The sequence below is a fragment of the Anarrhichthys ocellatus genome, unplaced genomic scaffold, assembly GCF_004355925.1.
Source record: "Anarrhichthys ocellatus isolate YVR2014 unplaced genomic scaffold, GSC_Weel_1.0 scaffold2, whole genome shotgun sequence".
Taxonomy (NCBI): domain Eukaryota; kingdom Metazoa; phylum Chordata; class Actinopteri; order Perciformes; family Anarhichadidae; genus Anarrhichthys; species Anarrhichthys ocellatus.
Window position 1 is genome coordinate 3936560 of NW_022280032.1, and position 21269 is coordinate 3957828.

The following is a 21269-nucleotide window of genomic DNA, read 5'->3' on the forward strand; positions in this document are numbered from 1 at the left end:
TTGTGATTAAGGAACAGAACTAAATAACAGAATTATTTATGAGCATGTTATTTCGACTAAAATCAAAAATAATATGAACAACTTTTACTATGTACTTTTTGAATAATCCAATGTCCAATGTTTAATTCCCTTCCAGAGACCCAGAATAGGCTTTTTTGTTGTCTAACTTTGATGTGGGCTAAAACCCCTTTCATCCACAAGTAGTTTATGAGACTAATATTTTTGGAATGAGCCCTCTGACACTACCTGCACAAACACGATGAAGTACTTTTACTGTGTACTTTTTGAATAATCCAAGATCAAAGTCCCCTCTGGAGAACAGATTTGGGATTTATTAGAATACTATGAACTACTGCTTTCTTTCTTTTTTGTCTTAACAGGTTTACGATACGTTTTATTTATACCCGTCTTGAAGTTTCAATGAATGTTTGATATTATACAAGACAGTCAAACTGTGATTGCCAAATTAAAAATACCAAAAAACGAGAAAATTAGTAACCTTAAATTAGCGATAAATCAGCTTAGTAAGCCAAAAAAACCCACAGCTTTACGAATGTATACATTGACAGTTTGTATTTAATACAGTATAGCTTGATTCAATAGTCATACGAATGATAAAGTAATAGGTTATAATAAACAAATATAAAATTAATGTAGATAACTGTATATCCTGGGTAATCGTATGAAAACAGTTGCTGAATACAATAGAAAAATAAAATAGGGCACATTTTGCGTCCGTCATTGAAAGGAAAAATAATTCTAAAATCAGAGTGCATGATGATGGCAGACTTAAAAATGCTTCACCACAAGCAAATTCAATATGAATTCTGTAGCAAAGAACACACTTTTTTTTTTTTTCACCCAGCAACAGCATAATACAACGTATGACACACAGACACTCAGTTTTTGTACATGTACTCTATACTAATGGCAAGATACTGGGACCAGATGAAAGCACTGATTACAACCACAGTCTGTAGAACTTAACAAGTAACACAATAATAATGAAAATATACTTCAGACAAAATTTCTGACTTTCAAGTGTCCAAGAAGGACTCTATAGGGTGTAGGCACAGATTTGTGGATGCCTGTTCACCTATTCTATCATTCATTTCTGGCCTCCCTGTAAAAAAACCTTGTGATAAAGCTCTATGCAGATGTTTACACTGAGTCCAAAATGTCACACTAATGTTTGATATTTCAGCATTACTAAATGTAACAATTAAGTTATCCCAGCATCACGCGTCGACCTACAGAATTACGTTTTATGCGTCATCCCATCCTATCACGATGACGACTGATCTCAGAGCACATTGGGAATAGTTATCTAAAAGTGCTAAGACATGATTGGTGTAAAACAAACACAAAAAGAAGTATTGCACTACTCATGAGGTCTTAACCGATGACTTCCACAGATGTTGGCTTCGATGGCATAATCACTGCAGACGGCTCTAAATGTGTGCGTGTGTATGCGAGTGGGCGCTTAGCGATACATTCCCACAACCACTGAAGCATGATGGCACTGCTAGTGAGCAAAGGCGGTCACAAAGACACTAGTCGCTGTCTGTATACGTTAGAAAAATCTCAATTTAGTGAGATGGAAGGTCAGAGGATACATTTGGAAAAACAAAAGAGGAATTCACATGGACAGCAATTTAATGAGTGATCACAGTGGGGATGTATCGGCCATTTAGGAGTTTACAGCTGATCATATCGGATGTGCTTTACCCCTCTTTACTGAGTTTTCTTTCTAAGGCAGAGGAGAATGCATCATGCAACTTCAAAGGAACAGAACAACTTCTTGGCAAAAGACTTCCTGTATTCATTTTTTTTTTTTTTTTGAGCGGTTTCACCTCCATGTGTTCATGGACACTCCTGAGACTAGCTCGTACCATCTACGTGACTTAAACCATGTGCTAAAAATGCACTACTCAATATTTCCTGGACACAGGAGGTGTAAAAACTATTAACCTAACAAAAAATACATTATTGTTGCGTGACAGTGGAGATCAAGCTCCCTATTTGGAATAAAAAAAAATGGTGTACTTAGTTAAAGGCTCATTTCACCCCAAAATGAAAATTGTTGTCAGTAACTTGCGACTTGTCCATGTTACTTATAAATGCAATAAATACAATTTGTATATTAGAAATATTAAGAAAAAAGATAAGCTAGCTACTGTGGTTCCCACTCAGCTCTTAAAAATAAAATAAGTTTAGTGCTTACTTCATGCATCTGATCAAGATATTGTCTGTGTTCAGTAATTATGCCTATTGGCCATTCACTTGGCTGTTAAAAAAACAAAACTTTTCACAGCAGTTGTGAGGAGAAAAGTAACTTTTTGGTGCACAATGTGCCATGTTAACTTGACTGAAATGCAATTAAAAGTCATTTATTTGCAGTCATACAAAGTTTAGTATAGTTTTAACCAATATGGCATGAGTGGATAATGATTGAATTTTTAATTTGGGGTGAACTACTCCTTTAAGGTCCCCTAAACCGTCGGTTTAAAGTGGCAAAATAAATATACAAAAAGGTTAACAAACATCACCTCGATCACTCCACTCAATGTGCCCGACCACAGACCTGATCAGGAGCAGTTTGTTCATGCTACCACGTATCGTCTGAGATGTGTTCGGCACAAACAAAATGTCACATTGTTGGAAGCGAGAATGTTATCACATTGAAACATCACAATGTCACCCTCAAGCCTTTTTGTTGTCACTGTCTCGTCTTGGCCTGCCAATGAAGAATGGGCCTATAGTTTCAACAGACAGCTTCTCCCACTTTACTTTCCTGGTCTCACAAATTGGTCACACAACACAATTTGGGGTTAACAGATTTGACTGCAGAAATCTCAGGGCTCGTGGGTTAATTGGGGAAGTCGGGGAGGGGGGGGGGGGGGGGGGGGGGCGGGGGGGGGGGGGGGGGGGCTGAAGCTCACTGATTGGCTGGGAGCAGGCCCTGCCTTTGGGCATGCTCCAAAATGGCATTGTAGCAGAAGTAGTACTGGTCCGGGGTTTGAATGCTGAAGGCCCTCTGTGTTCTCATGCGTTGCACCGTCTGGCAAACGTTCAGTGAGCCCACGTCCTGTAACTGGGACAGACAGATGTCCAGGGCACAGAAGGTACCTGCAATCAACAGGGCTTGTAAGCAAAGACACTTTTTAAAGATGTTTCCATTCCAATTGTTAAGCACATTTTAAGCATTTGAAATGGTGCAAAAAAAGAAATGTGAGTTTCCATCAGCTGATTTGGAGCAAATAAACTAAGTTTCATCTGAAGTTTGCTGTACAGGCTACGCTTTACGCACGTGTGTAATCTGCCAGTAAACAGTAGAATTAATGTTGGAGGTTGTGAAGCGGTGAACCTGTGAACCTATATATAGAATTAGTTTCAATTGGACAAGTTTTCTTTTATGTCAGCTAAAATTGGCCTTGTTTCATGCTGTCAAAGACAATATAAGTACATAAAACACGACATCCGACTAATGAAGCACAATTTGTAATACCGTCTCGCAGGATATGACGCAAATTCAGGCTTAAACAATTTCAGGATCTCACCTGTTCTCCCGATCCCTGCACTGCAGTGCACCACCATTGGGGGTCCCTGTGGGTGGCCCGCCCACTGAAGTCCCAAACTCTTCACCACTTTCCTCTGTTGTCTCTTCACAGCTCCCAGGAAGTCAATGAGAGTCACTGCTGAGGTGGGAACGCCGTAGTCAGGCCAGCTGAGGTACTGGAAATGACTCACTTGTCTCTGTTCACATGTCTGAATGGATAAAATATGTTTTTAGTTGTATGCTTCTTGAAATATGGCTTATATAAAAAGGAATTATTTGACATTTTAGGAAATATGCTAACTTGCTTATTCACCAAGAGTTAGATGAGAAAGTAAATGCCACCCTCATGTCTGTACGCTATATAAAAGGCTAGAGCCAGCAGGTGTTTAGCTTAGCTTAGCATAAAGTAAAGACTGGAAACAAGCATGGCTCTGTGCAAAGTTGGAAAAAACGAAGCTTCCATCTGATCCAGTTTAAGAGTGGAAGGTGGATTTAACTATAACCATTTGCGGGTCAGAACTGGAAAGACTGAAACATATCTTTGATTCTACTCTGCATGTTTGCACATGGTATGCTTTTTTTTGTTTGTTTGTTGACATCCTGAATATTGTTGCACTTTCCTGTTGCAATACATATTCTCGGTCCATGGCTGTACCTCAGTGTTGTGCAGCTCGAGCGTGGTGTGGTTGTAGTGGGTGTGGTGGTCCACCCTTTGGTTAACCACCGCCATGTGGCCATAGACCTCCTGCCCCCCTTCCTCCAGAGGCCAATACTGTCCACACTTCTTCCGACTGCCCTCATCTGTCCTGCAGCACAGAGACAGGACGTACTTGGTGAAATTAGTTTATTCTGACTAACCTTCAAAAAAGGAGAAACTGGCACCTTTTTCTGACTTGAAGAACAAGTTTGAATTATATTTGGAATTTAATAAAAAGAAAATAAACTTAGATTACCTGGTTGTCATCACAATAACAAGCATGTTTTGTTCCCAGACCATTCTCCAGAAATCCCCGTAGGTCTTTTCCAGAGGTCCTGCACAAGTACAACAGGAGATTCAAGGCACATTAAAATGACTTCAGTTCAGTCAGGGAGCTGTGTAATGGAGAAAACCTTAAACCATCCACGTATCCGTCTATACACACAAATTCAAGTATCTCTTTAAACACTTATAAATAATAATAATAATAATAATAATAATAATAAATACACAGTTGTCATACCTTGAGTACCAATGTATGCATTCCTCTGTTTGTAGCCGTCCATGAAGCTTGCATTGATGTAGTCTGATCTCTGTGGGAACAACAAAGCTTTGCTACAAAGGCGAAGTAAACCAAACACTAAAAGGAGACTCGTGCTAGGACGTGAATGAGGCTGTACAGCTCAGTTGTCTACATGGGGCCGATGGAGTATTCAATTATTATTTCAAAAGAGTCAAATAATGTGGTTACACTTTGTGGACAAACACCAGCTAGCTTGTGAATCAGAACACTGGCTGTGTGGCAGCCTGTCAACATGTTGAAGCGTGGCACATTTCTGGACAGCCGACAGCGATCAAGAGTGGAACTGGCAGTCTTTTTCTCTCCATTTGAATGACAACTGTAATGTGCAGATGAACAAAATTAAAAGAAATAATAATAAACCCCCCACCTCGTTCCTTCTGGATTTCAAACGAACTCTTGTTTGATCAAGGCACAGCACGTCTCCATAGCGATTCCTCTCCTGGTTGTAAGCTAATCTGTAGACAAATGATACCAAACTGTACTAATGACACTACTTCAGTAGCCAGTTTGCTGGATTGCTCGTTTTATACAACCAACAATGCAAAATCCAAATATATTCTATTTTCTCATCGACATAACAAATCAAATCCTCACATTTGAGAAGATGAAACCATCAAATCGTTGGCATTTGTGCTTGAAAAATCAGTTGCGGATTAGTTTTCTGTTAATCGACTAATCAATGAATTGTTTCAGCACCGACAACAAATCATTTCACCTGCTTCTGATGCTCATGTGAGCCTGGGTCCACAATAACTATTCACCCCATGAACAGAAGAAGCCTGAACTACGACATTGATTCAGAGTGTAACCCTTAATTGTTCCCAGCAAACATGTAAACTTAATTAATTACTTTTAGAAAAAAATAAATAAATAAAAAATAAATAATAATAATAATATTGTTAAATAATTCCTTGTTTTGAGAAATGATCTCATGTTTGTTCTGAAACTCCAGTGCTCTAAACGTCTGATGCTGTGGACTCACTGTGCACAGTGGAAGCTTCCGGGCGGCGGCTCTTTACGGAGCTCCTCATACTCTTGATGGATGCCTGAGCGCTGAAGCCTGCCGAGGTGCGTCAGCAGCTCCTGCGGGCGCATGGACTCGGGTCCCGGGACGTGAATGGAGGCGTCTTCCACGGGAATGCCCACCAGCTCGTCCACCGGGTCTACGCGGCCGTTCTGGCCCGCCAGGAGCTGCTGGTTCCAACTGTACGACTCCAGAGGCAGCAGGCCGCCGAGGTGCTGCGGCAGACAGTCTCTGGGGAGGTGTTGGCGCAGCTCGGCCATCTTCACCATCTGAACCTGGAGATAGAAGAGAAAGGGGATCCACAGATGGGAATAAGTTCACCTGGTAAAACATGCAGCCAACTATGGAAATCTTTGGTGGAGGGCTGACATTACCGATTAGTAATCAATGTTCCTTTTTTTTTACAATTTATACGTCTTTGTTGCATGAATAATCCTGAAACAATTTATGGTAGACCATCAGGTGACTCAAGAAATCCATACTAATGAAATGACTGAGGGGCAGTAATGTCGGCAGGGTGATCGACTCCTGTGATTCACGCATCAACATCCCAGGAAGTAGGCGGCAGCAGGGTGGATTAGTGGTCAAAGAGAACCCCCAAATCAAATAATCATTTGCAACAATCAATGACACTCAATTGCAGCTCAGTCATTGCAAACATGTAGCAAGTGTTAGGAAAAGAGCTCCTCCATTTACCCTCTCCCTAAGTTTCTCCTTGAGAAGCAGGCTGAGCAGATTGTACGGCACTCGAAACCAAACGGGGGCCCCGACGATCAACACCTTCTTCAGCCTGGCAGGGAACGCCCCCTGGTGGAGAGAGACAGAACAACTTAGAACAAACTACAGTGTGCATCAGATTCAACAGGATCCATTTCATTCTTCTTTGAAAGTAACCCGTTGTATTCAGGTCGTTTTCCCCAGTTAGTACAGTACGTTTGGGCTGGTGTGAGAACTGTCAATAGAACCCTGCGGACTAAACAACCGAACAGAGACCGCCTGAAAAAGTGACTCTGGACCACAGGATTTTATGATGACAGATATGTGATTTGAGCAGGATTTCAGAAGCTAAACTACGAATAACTCCATCGTCCGATTGTGAAATCTGCTCAGGAAGTTTGCACCAGTCATCTGGGAGCGTGTGAAAGGACAGTCCCGTCTCTCTGTCAGTCATTATTTATGACGTGCAGTCTAATAATACTAATGAAGCTTATAATCACTTATTCCTTTGTGGGCTTTATGTCACATGTCAGTCTGAAATCAACTCAACTACAGGTGTGAAAGCACCCTTTGACAATCATGAGCTAGTTTGTTGGGTCTGAAATAAAATAGTTTATCCTCAAAATACTCACAGAAGCTTTCCGTTCTCTTGTGGTACTCTGGTATATATTAACGGCATCTGATGAGCACTGCTACAGTCCGTTTTCAGATCAATATGTGGGCACAACTGACATGCCGCTGATGCCGATGTGGCCACAGAAGTGTCTGCGCTATTGACTCCAGAGGACATTCTACTCGATCCTTAAAGCACAAATCACTTAGAGTGGTGCTTATTTTGGCAGGTGCCTGCAAGTATGCCTACATCTGAGTATTACACAGCCATGGTGTGTGGATTAAATAACTCTTATGCTTGTCAACCCAGTCAGTGGAGCCACTATTTCTGCCCTTTGGACGGGCAGTCAATTCCGAGAAGACACCAATCCTGTTTAAATCAATCGCTTTCTTCGCAGGATGAAGGACATAACTCCAGAGTTACATATTAACCTGACCCCGAAGAGGAGTGAATCATTTTTAACAATGGAACATAACTCAACCTACCTCCTTTCAATATGTGTAGTCGTGTGGACAATAAGTAAATCTACATCCTGTGACTATTACACTGCATTGTTTAGGATAATGCATCTCATTTTCTCAGATATTTAACTAACATGTATGAAATAATTTAATGTAAAATGCAGCACTGTAAATCAGACCTTGAGCAGGTTGAGTATCTTCTTGCTCAGGTCCAGCTCAAAGTTTGTGTAGTTGGAGCCCGCCATGTCGTAGATGAACACCAAGCCGTTCCTTTGGGTCTCAAAGCTGTGGGAGAGACGTCTCTGTTAATGTTTTGGATATCTCAACAAACAGGTCAGGTAACAACTCACTTATGCAAGCAAGCGAATAGACAGCAAACTGAAGCAACACCTCAAATAGCAGCCGGTGGAAGTCAAATTACATGTTCAGGATTCCCTTAGGGAAAACTAACCCACTCGGAAATACATTGGGTGATGTATTTGGGAAGGTTTCCAGTTTAAGTAAAATACTGCACCAGACTCCATTGCTACAGCAGAGCATATTATCCAGGGGAGACTGGATGCCCAGTGTTGGTTAGATAACGTTTCACTGATACCGCTCACCTTTCCACGGCCCGATCCAGGAGGTAGAAGAGGGCCTGAAGCACCACATGGTTGCCTGTCTTGTTCGGGTGGTGGAGTTTGGCCGTGTACAAGGCAATGGAGGCCCCCGAAGGATCCCGTACACTCTGGAACACACAAGACTAACAGGTTATATCGGCACTCAGTCTAGTGCGATACGTTTGGCCCCTTTTCACCAACAACTCAAACTGTACTGAGCTGTTGATTAGCATTGGATACATGTCTCAGTTGTTTTTCCCCTGCATCTCCAATAACAGTTATTGCATTTTTCAATAGATGCATGAATTAGGATGTTTGTGAGGAATGTTTTTACCAAAATTTGACAAATCTAATGGTACTTCTATGAGTTAACTGGTGCTGGTTTAAAGTGTGACAACAAGGCAGCCAAATGGAAGCTCTGCAAAAAAAAGGCAAGAATGAACAATGACCACAGGGGGGCACTTATGTTCATATGCTGGTTACTGGCAGGCTGCCAACAGTTCAACAGGGGGAAGGACTCTCATCATGATGCTGCAGGTCTTACAGCTCTTTTTCATCCTGAGAGGGACGCGGATCATATTTTTCCTGTCAGACCTGATCAGTGTCAAGGCTGCTGGTGTCAAGAGAACTAGGGGCTCTTCACTTGTGAATGAAGCCGCACTGAGCAGCCTTTTGTAAGCAAATAAGCCAGTGTTCTCGGGCACGGGGGCTAAAAATACCTCAGGCAGGATATGAAGCACCGCTGCCGAGGCTGGAGACCTCCGACGTCAGACAAGAGGATGTGCAGCATCAATGCCACTGTGGCACGTCAACGGGGAAGGAAGAAGGGAAACTCAGGAGCGTGTGTGTGTGTGTGTGTGTGCGCGCGCGCGCATATATCTTTCATGGTTGTGATTTGGCTGCCAGAAAGCTAAATTTATCTGGCACAGGATATCCACTTGGCACATCAGTCAATCAATAACTTGCACCCCAAAAAGACCCTTACTTCCTCATTATGAGCACTTGCTTTCAGGATTTGTACCCTCAACTTTTTTTGTCAATGAGAACTGAGCTCATCACATGAGTGAGTGGGGGTCGCTTTGTCGATTGATCTTCAAGCCATGGTACGTCCTTGCTAAGGCCAGAAGAACCAACATTTTTGGAATTTTATAGTTTTCTTTTCAAATTCTGTGAAAATACCAAAACAAGCTAAACCTGTCTCGTTATTTTCGGATCTTTAAAAACAAGCCATGGTTTAATTAAAAAAAGGCTAAGTCATTTTCTGAAAGAGCTGACACCATAGTTTTTACCAAATATTACTCAAACAAGAGTAAATAGTACATTTGTTGGGGACTATTTTCCGCTGCGGATTAATACACATTTGGTGCTCTTGTGAAAAATATGTCAGCATGACACCAAGACAGTGTTATGTGGGATCAACCCAAAAAATACCTACAAAACCCGTTTATCATAATAATGAAAGAACATGCGACAGTGCAACAATCCGTCTCTTTGTTCACATGTTCTCAATAGTTTGTGGACAACAATGGAGGACTATGGGACAAAGGAATTAGCTGTGTTTTTGCATACTCAGACAATACTTGTCTTTTAATTCAGCGTTGGTTTTGGTGTCTTCATTTGATTTGTTTACAATAAGTAAACAAATAACGACCTCCCTTATCCTTTAATTGTTTTGTATTATGACATTTGACTGAACTTTAGCTGTAGAGGAGGTATAAAGCGCACTCTTACCAACACGGTGAACTTTCCGCTGAGCAGCTCCGAGCGCAGAGGTTCTTCCTGAGGCTGAAGTCTGACGATTCCTTCTTTAAGACGCGTTTCCTGAAGAAAACAGATCACAGCAGGTGAAGTCAGGCTGTGGAGGAACTAGAACAGGCCGTCACTTTGAGGTGAATTCCTCTCTGTGAACAATGGAGAACCACCCGCCTGACTTTCCTGTCAGGAGGATCCCTCTCTGGAAGGTTTCCATTCACTTTTTTCCCGCACAGCTCCAGGGAGGTTGTGTGGGAGTGTCTTGAACTCATTCTAAAAAGGGCCAAGCATGGGAGGTATCTTTTCCATTTACTGTTGTATTTATCTTTTTTCTTCTTCTTTTAAATAATGTGGGCACTAAACTGTGATTAAGGGCTAGACAAATACACTTCACCAGTGACCAGGGATGAATATAGGACAAACCTAACCTACCTGGAGGACAAGGCACCAAACCCAAAAGTAATTCCCCCATAATTTCACTCACACTGATTTTAACAGTTTGGTTTTCATAAAAGCTTTTTCGTTTGATCAAGAAGCCACGATGGAAGTTACCTCTTGATTTCACACTCACTGCAGCGCTCTTATTCCTTCATCTTTTAAGATTATTGTTGTAGTCAGTCATGTGTTATTAGTAATGAGAAACAAATGTGACAGAAAGACTAACATGTAAAATAACCCACTATGGGGTATTATGCTGGAGGGCAGCCATATTCCAAATCGCGTTAATGCAGGCTAACTATTCATTGCAGAAATTAAGAACCCACCTTGGTGATTGAAGGGACGGTAGTTAAAAAGGTAGGAGGCAGAAATCCTGCCCCGGAGGTCATTAGAGTCTGTGCGAGACGTCTGTGAAATTTCCGTTTGCTGCAGTTGATCAAACGGAGCAGATAAACCCCATTTTGCGTGTTCAAATTTGGCCAAAATGAAATTTACAGCAGAATAGACCATTTAGGGACAAATGGGACACATTCCTCGACTCCCTGGTAGTTATTTCATGACCAGAGGAGAGGGCCTAGATCACGTTATTATTTTCAGATCATAAAGTTAATGAGACCTGCAGTCTGATCCACTGGCGCTGCCCTGGAGGTTTCATCTCGATCATCATTTTCTGGTTTGATGGTAATAATATCACCAAGGTCACCAACTGCTATTTCAGTGATGTGGAGTGAACAGACGTCTTCTCTCTGCTACGCTGTGGCCCACAGTCAGGTGGCCTCTCAACCTCCCTATGGCAGACACTTCTAGATATACAGCTAGCTCCAATGCACGTCTGAAACTTGGTCCAGTTTCAATTTACGGTTCTCCCCAGAGCGGTGGTTAAGAACATAGCAAACAAACAGGAAATAAAAGGGAGATCAGTAATGTTTAAGAGCTGTTGTTCACCTCTAAGGCTGAAAAAAAGAACCAAAAGCCCCAGAAAATAAATAACCTAATGCAGCGAGAAACCACAATCCACTTCTTACATTTGTCTTAGGAATATAAAATGCTATCATTGTGTTTGATATTGTGGAGCCTGCAGGCTCAACACACCCTGCCCTGTAAAACTTTATGTTCCTCATTTAATCTAACCTCAGCTGTCTCAACCAATGAGCTTTTTCTGATGACGGCGCAACACTTATTTCGTGATAAGCTCTCCGGAAAGCTGAATAAGCCTGCATGCTGCGTCTTGAAATATCCCCCCGGAGTGTAATTCAGCGGGAGTGCGTGTGTGTGTGTGTGTGTGTGTCTGGCACCAGGTTTCTTTTGGTGCATCTGTTTAGGCGATCTCTTGCTTGGCTACGGCTTCTGAAGACATGTGTTCAATGAAACAGGCCTCGTGTTACTGTGCTATTGGGTGTGGAGAAGATGCTCTGAATGACCTCCACCCTTCTACCTCTAACTGTGTTGTTTGATTGCTGTACTTTATTTTGAAAAGGACTTTTAATACTTTTGCATTTTGTGCAGATACGATCTCAAACCCACCGAATGCAGCAGATATAACGAGGAGATAGGATGTAACATCAGACTATGTGTTGTCCTGATTTTATTCATTGTCCTTACAACTTCTTTACCTCTTTCCATCTGAAGTAATCACAAAGGCACTAAACTGCAGTTTGGTGTCAGAGGCAAGTTGCTACAGACTTTGCAGTCGCGTCATAATGAGGTTAATAGAATACAACAGGTTCTGTGGAAATAACGTCTGCCATTCAGCACAATCACATTAGATTGTTCCAGTGTGGGAGTAGATTCCTCCGATAATGTTGAAACAGAAAAAGTGTTTAGACAGACTTGATAGATGAGTTTCTAAATTTAGGTTTCACAAAGACGGAAACTATGTTTTCACCAAAACATTGGAGTTATTGCTTGAGATGAGTCCGCTCATATAAAACTATTCCTTCACATGATGACTCTTCTGGCTCCGTTATGACTTTCTAATTGGCCAACAATGTTTCAGCAAGCGGCTTTGGGTTTCTGTGAAACTCGGTAGGACTAACGTTGAGAGAAGCCATGAGCATCACCATGAGCATCACCATGAGCATCACCATGAGCATCCACTCATGATCTTAAGCACAGCCGGGAAAAGAGACAAACAGAATAGTCCTTCATGTTTTCACAGAGTGATGACATATGGCAACATCATACATGTATAACTCATGGCTGAGTATAAACGATGACAGGTATTGAAAAGTGTCCAGTAGTATAAGTTGACATAGAATGAGTCGGACTGTTTACTTATCCTTTGATCACATATTGATCTGAAATCAGTAAACTAACTTACTTTTGGCATCTTGCATGTAAGCAGTGATGTTGATAGGTCCCCAATAAAATATATTTCTTTAACAAATGTCGTTTTAAACTCGTGTTTGATGTAGACTATGAACATGGAGCGAGCGTACCTAGCAACATGAATTAAGTTCTTTATTCAAAATTGATGCCTTGGCACAAAGTACTAAATGAAAAATGGGATTAAATGTGTATTTGAGATGTATACACATTTAAACGCTTCTTTTGACAAATAAATAAATAAATATATATTAGCATCTAAACTTCGTTATTACCATTGTGCAAAGTAGTAATAGTAAGTTGAATTGTGCCAACTTGTTAAAAATCATTAAGAATATTATAACAAGGCCCAATGTTCCCAAAGATGCTCTCACTTGCATATAAAAAGATAATGTGTTCATCTTAACTGTATTTTTATAGACAAGTTCATCAGCTATTTTCCAGCCACTCTGTTTAACAGATGAAGATTCCAATATGGCAACCAGAGAGGGCTACACCTCCACCGCTCTGCTGTTGTGTTCACGTAAGCAGCTGCAAGTTCATTTGAAGTGATTCTCTCGTCTATTCTTACTCTGTAGCTGTGGAATAGCTCGATGGCTCGGAGGACGTCAAACTTGCGAGCCATGAGGAACTTGACGGCCAATTCCCTGGACAACGGTGACACTCCATGCTGACTGGTCCACTTGTTGATTTCCTCCAGAAACTGCCTGGTAGCCTGAAACAGAGACAGATGTGGTCACAAACGTTGTACTCCCGTAATCGAAGGGTGAAACAGAGGGGAAGTGAAACTGGGCTTTAAACTCGATACATCCTCCTCAGAGGAAGCGCTATCTACGGCTTCGCAGAATATTTGACAGCATGTTGAGGCCTGGTGAGACGGCTATGATCGGGTTTCATGAAGAATCGTATGCTCTGCTCACTGCGCGCGTGTTTACAGACTGTACGTACGCAGGGAGGTAAGGAATTAAATGTGTGAACTGTAATTTGTGCAGAAAACCAAAAACCATGCTAGTTCAACTTGTGTTAACCGCAGCTATCTTGGGGAGAGCGTTGGCACTTTGTGAAAACCATGAAGGGACAAAAACATTAAAAAAAAAAAAAAAAAAGGGACAGTCTATGGTTGAGCTAAAAGTAAAACTGAGGGGTGACGCATGTAAACAGCAGCATGGAGATAACCAGGGAATTTTGTTAAGGAAAAGAAAACTTCCAGTTTACAGCTAACAATGTTCATATATGTGTATATACACGACACTAATGACAATTGAATCCAAAGGGTTTTAGGTTGGATTTGTTGTTGAACCCAATTCTGGTTTTCTATTCCTCTTCTCCAGGAAGCAGAAGATAAATTGACCATCAAACTCTGTGACGGTAGAGCTTACACATGTGCATCCAACATGTTTCATGGTGACAATGCTAATTAGTTTCTTGTGAAATGTAGCTGCAGCCACAAAAAAGAGCCCCGTAACAGCAAAGCGGAAACGTGCTAAAAACGCAGATTACATGGCATTAATTAGACCCCTATATTATTATTATTTTTAAACTTAGTGAGACTACTGAGTGCTTTACTATTTACTTTCATATTAAGTCTTAGTGAGCTTGAAGTATATAATAAAAGGGTTTTTAACACTTGCATCAGGAATTCACAAAATCAAATGTAGTGTATGGGCTTCAAAACATGACAGAAATATCATCTTGTAAAATGGTAAACAGATACGGAACATTAGCATTCATTTGGAGTCCGTTTCTGGTGAATACAAGTCCAATATTCACTCTTCCTTTGGCTCCGTTTTGGTCTCCATCAACTCACCAAATCTGGCTCTTTAGCCACAAAATGACCCTCTATGTTCGCCAGCTCATTGCCAACTGTGTCGGTCTGTGGAGGTATCGTACAGTGGCCGTATCGTACAGTGGGTTTTTAATGTTTGTCTGCTGAAAACAGCCATCTGCTGTGGCTGAAAATGCTACGACAGCAGTGAATAAAAAGGAAAAAGTTGCAAATGTGTTTTGTTTTTACACTTTTTAAAAATCAAACACAATGTTCAAATCTAAAAACAACTAATCAAATGCACTAAACTTGTAATTTGGAAAATGTGTTCACCATAAAAGGCCTTCCACCCATCTTGCAAATAACTTATGCATTTAGCCGGGAGTCTTTCAAGAGCTTCCTGTCCTCCCCTCTGCTCTTATTATACACTCCCTCAGGAACCCTCAGGAACCCTCCCCCACCACCCTCAGCACCCTCAGAGGGAGCGAGTCAGCACCCAGTGAATCGTCAAAAGGCGACACAGGAGGCAATGAAAGCTCACACTTTAAAACACAGGAGCCCCGCTTCTCTGGTGAGGCACAGCAGCGGCGGGGCATGCACGGGAGACAGGAAGTCGAGTTCTGGGGGTCCACGGCTCTTTAAGAATACAAAACGATCAGTGAGGAGCGCTGAGCCTCGAGACAGGACGCCACTGTCTCTCCTCAGGAAAGCCAGCGCTTTCACAGACAAGGGGGGCCGGTAGCTTCTGCTCTGTTCAGCTGCCTTAACATGCAAGGGATGAGGGACGACTGCACCTGACGGGGCCGAGGTCGCTTCATATCCGATTCTCATGGGGAGGGGGTGTCGGTGTGAATCCTGAGCTTTTTCAGCGCGGTAGTGAATGGATCTCTGATCACTTCGAGCAGATTCTACAATATTGGCATCAAATATAAACAATTTAAACTAGTAAATGTTTCAGACCTCACAAGTAATCTATGACAGAATACTGTAGACCCAATAAGAAAATACTTTACTGGGTTAGGCGTCTCTTTTCAGCCCAGTATTAATAGACTAGCTAATACACTAGCTTATTCCTTTTTGGAACAGTACGTGTTGTAGAGTTTATAGGCACATCTAATGGACTTTTTCAGCAGATGGAGAGTTGCGACATCATCCGTCTGTGAACACCAGACCTAAACCAGTCGCAGCGTTGACTGGGAACGGGTCAAAGTCATTGAGCAGGAGCCAGTGGAGGGCCAGAGAAAGATCCGTGAGGTCATCTACACCTCATGCCAGAGACCATCTTTGAACATACGAGCACATGTTGTCATGCAAGTCCTGTAGCATAGCCAGCTGAACTCACTGAAGACGACCACTGAGAAGTGAAGACGAGTTTCACAAAATGTGTTTGAACATTGTTCCTTTTTAATTGATTTTCATTGGGTTACTGGGTGGACTCACCATTGGCTTCTTTTCCAATATCTAGGGAGTTTATTGTTCGTGCCATTGAGCTGGTGGGCTATCACAAGACAGTGATCGACTTCCTGACTTCAACTTTCTGTCTTCTAAAAGTTGGTTTGGTTCAAGCTAGACTGAAGCAGAATCCAGCTCTGTTGTCTTCTCGAACAAGACAAATGGAAAAAGACTGACGAGGTAAGATACTGTGTGGAGCAATGCTTTGTCTTATTATTGCAAATTATTTACAGAGAAAACTGTCGAAAGATTAAACAGGATGTCAACAAGGTGAAAAGTTAACAAGGTTTTCTTCTGCGGAAAAAAAAAAAAAAAAAAAAAAAAAAAAAAAAAAAAAAAAGTTTGTTTTCATACTTTGAAGTTCTGTAGATTTACAAAGGCAGTATTCCCATCGTTGTCACTATTTTAGAGTTGGTAATGGTCACAAAAATGTGTTGGACTTCGCTTACCAGATGAATTGTCAAATTCTGTGGTACTGTCCTTCAACAGAAAGTCCACTAGGTCCACCTAACGCGGGCCGTCGGCTCCTTGTTGTTGCACTGTGAAGCGGTAATCCTTCGGCGTCGGCCAACGACAACTTCCTGTCAGGTCGCTGTCAGGTACACTCGGGTTTCCACGATTTCAATGGTTTGACAGCTGCTCTCGCTCTCTCAGCCTTTTAAGGAGAGGCTGCCAACTCCAGGCAGTGACCCTCTGTTCCTGGAGAAGCCAGTCTTGTTTGGTTTTTCTGCACTCGGGGCCATATCCGCCAGAGTGGAATTTGAGGATGAACCGGTTTGTTTTTGCGATAGCCCACCAGACTGCAGTGGAAGACTCAATGCGGAGGAGTGACTTATTCCAATTCCTGGAGGATGCATAAATATTTGCTTGACTTGCTCCAGTTCTGATACAGCAGGAGATCATTTCCTCCAAGTTCTTGAAACACTTAATTCTGGCTTAAACTGCCTGATGTGAATCTAAACAGACTAAATTAGTCCATCGGACCACAAGCCTTTATAGTTTCCGCTGTCTTTATGTCCACGGTTTGTAGTTCTCAAATGCTGACCGAGACATTTTAAACAATAAACAGCTGACATTACATTATTCAGTTTGTTGTCAAGGGTTCTTTATTTGTGGTGTTGACAATGACTGTCGATAGGTAATTGATTAGGTTCACTGCAGTAGGAACATGCTGTGCTGTGAGTTAGTAGATTAGCAGATTAAGTTCCAGTTGGTTCTTTGCCAAACAGCCCTAAAAACAAGTCCACGGGTCCAAAAAGATTTGAAACCCTGACCCAGATAACTACAACAGAGAAAAATGGCGTCAGTGTCCGAAATCACTCCCTTGTTCAGTCAATTACTGCTCCCTAGTAGAGTTGTTCAGATACCGCTATCAGAAATGCTTCCAATAGCTATTAGCAGCGGGTGGGCAGCACAGTCCTGCTCGGCTAAATAACGGAGCTAACAGCTATCGTTAGGCGAGGTCGCATTGAGGTACATATTGATGCGTTCAAGCTCCATGCAGTGCCACATGCAAAGATATTCCGTTAGCTATCACAAAAGACTAAGAAACCCAGTAATTATTTATATTTGAGATGCTGGAACCAGTGACTTTTCCGCATGTTCGACTAATTGTGTCAGCTCTATACGATCTTTCAAATATTTATAGGGGACATATCACATAAAAACCTCACTTTTCCAGAGCTTGTGCACATACATTTGCATATCTGGAGCTCCTTCCAACCCAGTCAGTTTTTTTGTGGTCTGCTTGGGTCAGAAAACATGTGATTCAACCAGCCATTCAGATTTTGCACCCCTTCCTATGTCACATGCAGGCTCATTAGGAAAAAAAACAAACAAAAAAAAACAACCCACGTCTTGAGAAAGTTATCTTTGCAAATGTGCAACTTATTTTTCATGCAAGCAAATCAGAGCGGCTATGTTTTCTTTGGGAGGGTGGCTTAAAGAGACAGGCGCTAAACCGGGGCGTTTCAGACAGAGGGGGAAAACAGATATATTCAGAAAAACTATGAGAAAAATAATGTAGTTTTCAAAAGTTAAAGCATGTTCTAGTAGAAACCCGAAATGCAAGTATGAACCTGAAAATGAGCATCATACATCCCCTTTAATTCACTGGATTGGCCAAAACCTGTCCGCAAAAAACGTTTCGAAACCGAATTTTCAGAAGGTTTTGTTTATTATGATTTAAAACCACCTATAGTGGGATAGATGACTTTGACCATATTGCCAACCACTAATCCACCTTCATAGGCCATTCTCATGGTGCCCATTGTGAGATGTTAAATATAGGTGTACATCAATGAAAAGCTGCATTTCATTTAGATGCGTCAGTGCCACGGAAATGGCCTTGTACGCACTGGCTTACTGGCACACACAGATTATTTTCACATTGTTTTACTGACTACAATCAGGATCCTTTGTTACAGGAATTAATGTCCGAGTATTGCCATACTGTCCACTGTACTCACATTCCAGCCAGGAGTCATAATGTACACGGTGACTGTGTTATTGTCTCAGCAGACAGAAACTCTATTACAGGGTGATGGAAAGTAGTGGGGGGGGGGGGGGGGTAACTGCAGCGTCATGATTACAGATCTTAATGCATTTCTTTATCTTTACATTTTAAGAGAGGATTCGTGGCTGACCTTGTCATTTTAAAAATCAGTCTGATTACAGACGCCATACTAACCTATTTACAAATGTGGGACTGCTGCTGCTTCAGTGAGTCCCATTTGGCACGAGTCAATACCAAAACAGGAAGTCAATGACGTCACCCTCTCCCTATTCCCCAATTTCTCTCACTTCACTGCTTCCTGGGAGTAGACTCACCGCACACACACACACACACACACACACACACACACACACACACACACACACACACACGCACACACACACACACTTTCTCTAAAGCACATGATAGACGCACACAAACGCACTCTGTAACTCATAAATTCCCCCTTCCCCCGAGTCTAGTGGAAATGCTTTTAACAGCTGCCTTTAGAATGAAGTTCCAGTACACCCGTGTATGCTCCCGAGAGAGCCACCCTGCCACACACACACGCAATCCAACCAAACACCCCCCACAAGGCTGTGGATGTTAATGAGGGCGTCCGGTACCCTAGCGGGGGCCCTGGCTCACACAGGAAATGGAGTAGCCAGATAAGGCTTTCTGCTGGCCAGATGATGAGAGGAGAAGAGCACACACGAGACCAAAGCACCAAAGAAGACTTACAAATTCAAAATCTAGATACTACAAACTGATATTTATTCCCCCACAGTAACTGACAATGTACAGAAACAGAAACTACAGTCTCTTTGCTCATGTTGGATTTCTTATGGTGTGGTACCATTTATGCCACTATAGCTTTGACTGGTCATGTTTGAACTACAAATCAAGATAAATGCATTTACACTCGTTGCCAGCTTATTAAGACTAATAGTTTGAAACAACAGTCCTACATTACATCTTCATAGATGTTATAATGTTACATTTTTGTAAAGGAGTCAATGCAACTTTAACTGGCCTACCCTCCTTGATATAAATGATGGACAAAATATTAGAGACACCTCTCAGTATAACACTATACAATTAAAGGCTTCCAAAATCACCATACATTTGAAAAAACAGCTACAACCATTATAACGTTCATGAAGGAAGGGCTTACTGCAGGACTGTTTTAATAGACCGAGTTACTTTTAGCTCGGGATAGCCTACCACAATATATTTGCTACTTTTTTTGTATTTAGAGAACACTAATGCATACAAGTTTAGCAATCCAGGTTTAGCTGGAAAGACTCCGAGTGGGTCTTTTAAAAGTCTTCAGGGCCTGAATCTATGAAGCATAATAGAGGTACATCATGTTAGATCTGAAATGATTGTTCAGTTAATGATCAGTAGAAACCACTTCATCTGCAACAACTCTTTAAAAAAAAAAAAAAGATTCCAGCTTCTCAAATGTGAATATTTGCTGTTTTCTAGCATGAACTTAATGAACAAGATAGAATAGAATGTATAAAGCATACGTTTTATTTTTTGCCACTTTAAGTTTTTATTCCAAAATATTTATATGCCAAGATGTTACAAAAAGGAAACTTGTCAAAACTAAAGTTTACAGATTTGTTTAGGCTTACATAAACGTTTCACATTATAGCAAGTATTTAGGCTTAAAGGACCAGAAAGAAAATGAAGTTAAATGCATTTCCCATTCTTGAAATTGGATTACACGTGCGTCTATTTCAAAGCCACTAGAAACACGGCAGAAACAAAGTTTCTACTGTGTACATTTCTGAATGAGCCCAATGTGGAAGCAGACAGCGTTTCCAACTCGTTCCCGGAGTAATAACACGGCCCGTGCCCTCGAATGAACAACGCTACAACAACCAGGAATGGACATTTCACATGTGTGGGGGCTGATAAAGGCTGATATCGGCCTGTTTCGCAACACTTCAAGCTCAAGCCGCTGGAGAGGAACTGACACTGATGCAGCGAGAGCAACAACAATCGGTGAGAAATCGATACAATATTTCCGCTACGCATTCAGGGCTGCATTTCGCAACAAACCCACATTGCGCACGACCATCGCTGCAGCGCGTTCACGTAAACGCTCGGGGGGGGCCAAAAAAAAAAAAAAAGATAATACCTCCAGGTAGGGCCGAGGCTGGGACATTAAGGGCGACGACACACAAAAAGGAAGAAGTGGAAGGACTGTAAAAAGGCCTACCTGTTCCTCCTCCGCCGATAAAGTAGCTGCCATGATCCCCCACCGTCAGCTCTCTGGTCACCTTCTTCTTCTAACCGAGACACGTCCTTTTTTCATGAAGTGGAGGATGACGGAGATGTCTGTGTGTCTGTCCCTCGTGTAAAAACGGGGTTTAGGGGTTGTCCCTCTCGCTCAAAGTGGAAGGCATCTGAATCGCTGCAGTAATGAGCTGAATGTTTCTTTTCCTCTAGAAGCCGTTTATGACTGCGAAACACACGCGAGGGGGCAATTTGCTTAAATCTTTGCCTCCCAAACTGCATAGAAAACCCGCTGATGGTTGTATCAGATTTCACCGAGGAGAAGAAAAAAGAAAAGAGAATGACAGCACTCGAGGTGCTAGACGAGGCTGTGCTTCGGCTCGATGATAGCTGGGTTCAGACCATGATCTGCTGCTCAGCCCACTGACTCCTCCGGGCCAGGAATTGCAAGTTTCTACCCTTGAACCTCGCCTTTATGTGAGAGACACTCAGCCCTGCACAGGGAGGGAGAGGGGGGGAGAGAGAGAGAGAGAGAGAGAGAGA

At 42.0% G+C, this 21269-nt stretch overlaps 1 protein-coding gene across 1 annotated transcript; it reads right to left on the reverse strand.

Moving 5' to 3' along the window:
- Nucleotides 1-558: 558 nt before the first annotated feature.
- On the reverse strand, nt 559-21224 carry ptpn9a (protein tyrosine phosphatase non-receptor type 9a). Its single transcript, XM_031859037.1, has 14 exons — nt 20710-21224; nt 13340-13483; nt 9985-10074; nt 8257-8381; nt 7834-7939; nt 6560-6670; nt 5822-6138; nt 5207-5294; nt 4780-4849; nt 4513-4591; nt 4215-4365; nt 3561-3768; nt 2932-3129; nt 559-2900 (listed from the first exon to the last, which is right to left on the reverse strand). Exons 1-13 carry the CDS (start codon nt 20740-20742, stop codon nt 2939-2941), a joined length of 1713 nt encoding a protein of 570 aa, XP_031714897.1. The 5' UTR covers nt 20743-21224; the 3' UTR covers nt 559-2900; nt 2932-2938.
- Nucleotides 21225-21269: the final 45 nt, after the last annotated feature.

Excerpts from the sequence above, each read along its gene's own strand:
- ptpn9a (XM_031859037.1), bottom strand. The coding sequence starts at position 20,742 with ATGGCAGCTACTTTATCGGCGGAGGAGGAACAG. Across the intron at positions 10,075-13,339 it reads AGCTATTCCACAGCTACAGA|GAAACGCGTCTTAAAGAAGG; the intron begins GTAAGAATAGAC and ends TGTTTTCTTCAG. Across the intron at positions 7,940-8,256 it reads CTGGATCGGGCCGTGGAAAG|CTTTGAGACCCAAAGGAACG; the intron begins GTGAGCGGTATC and ends TCTCTCCCACAG.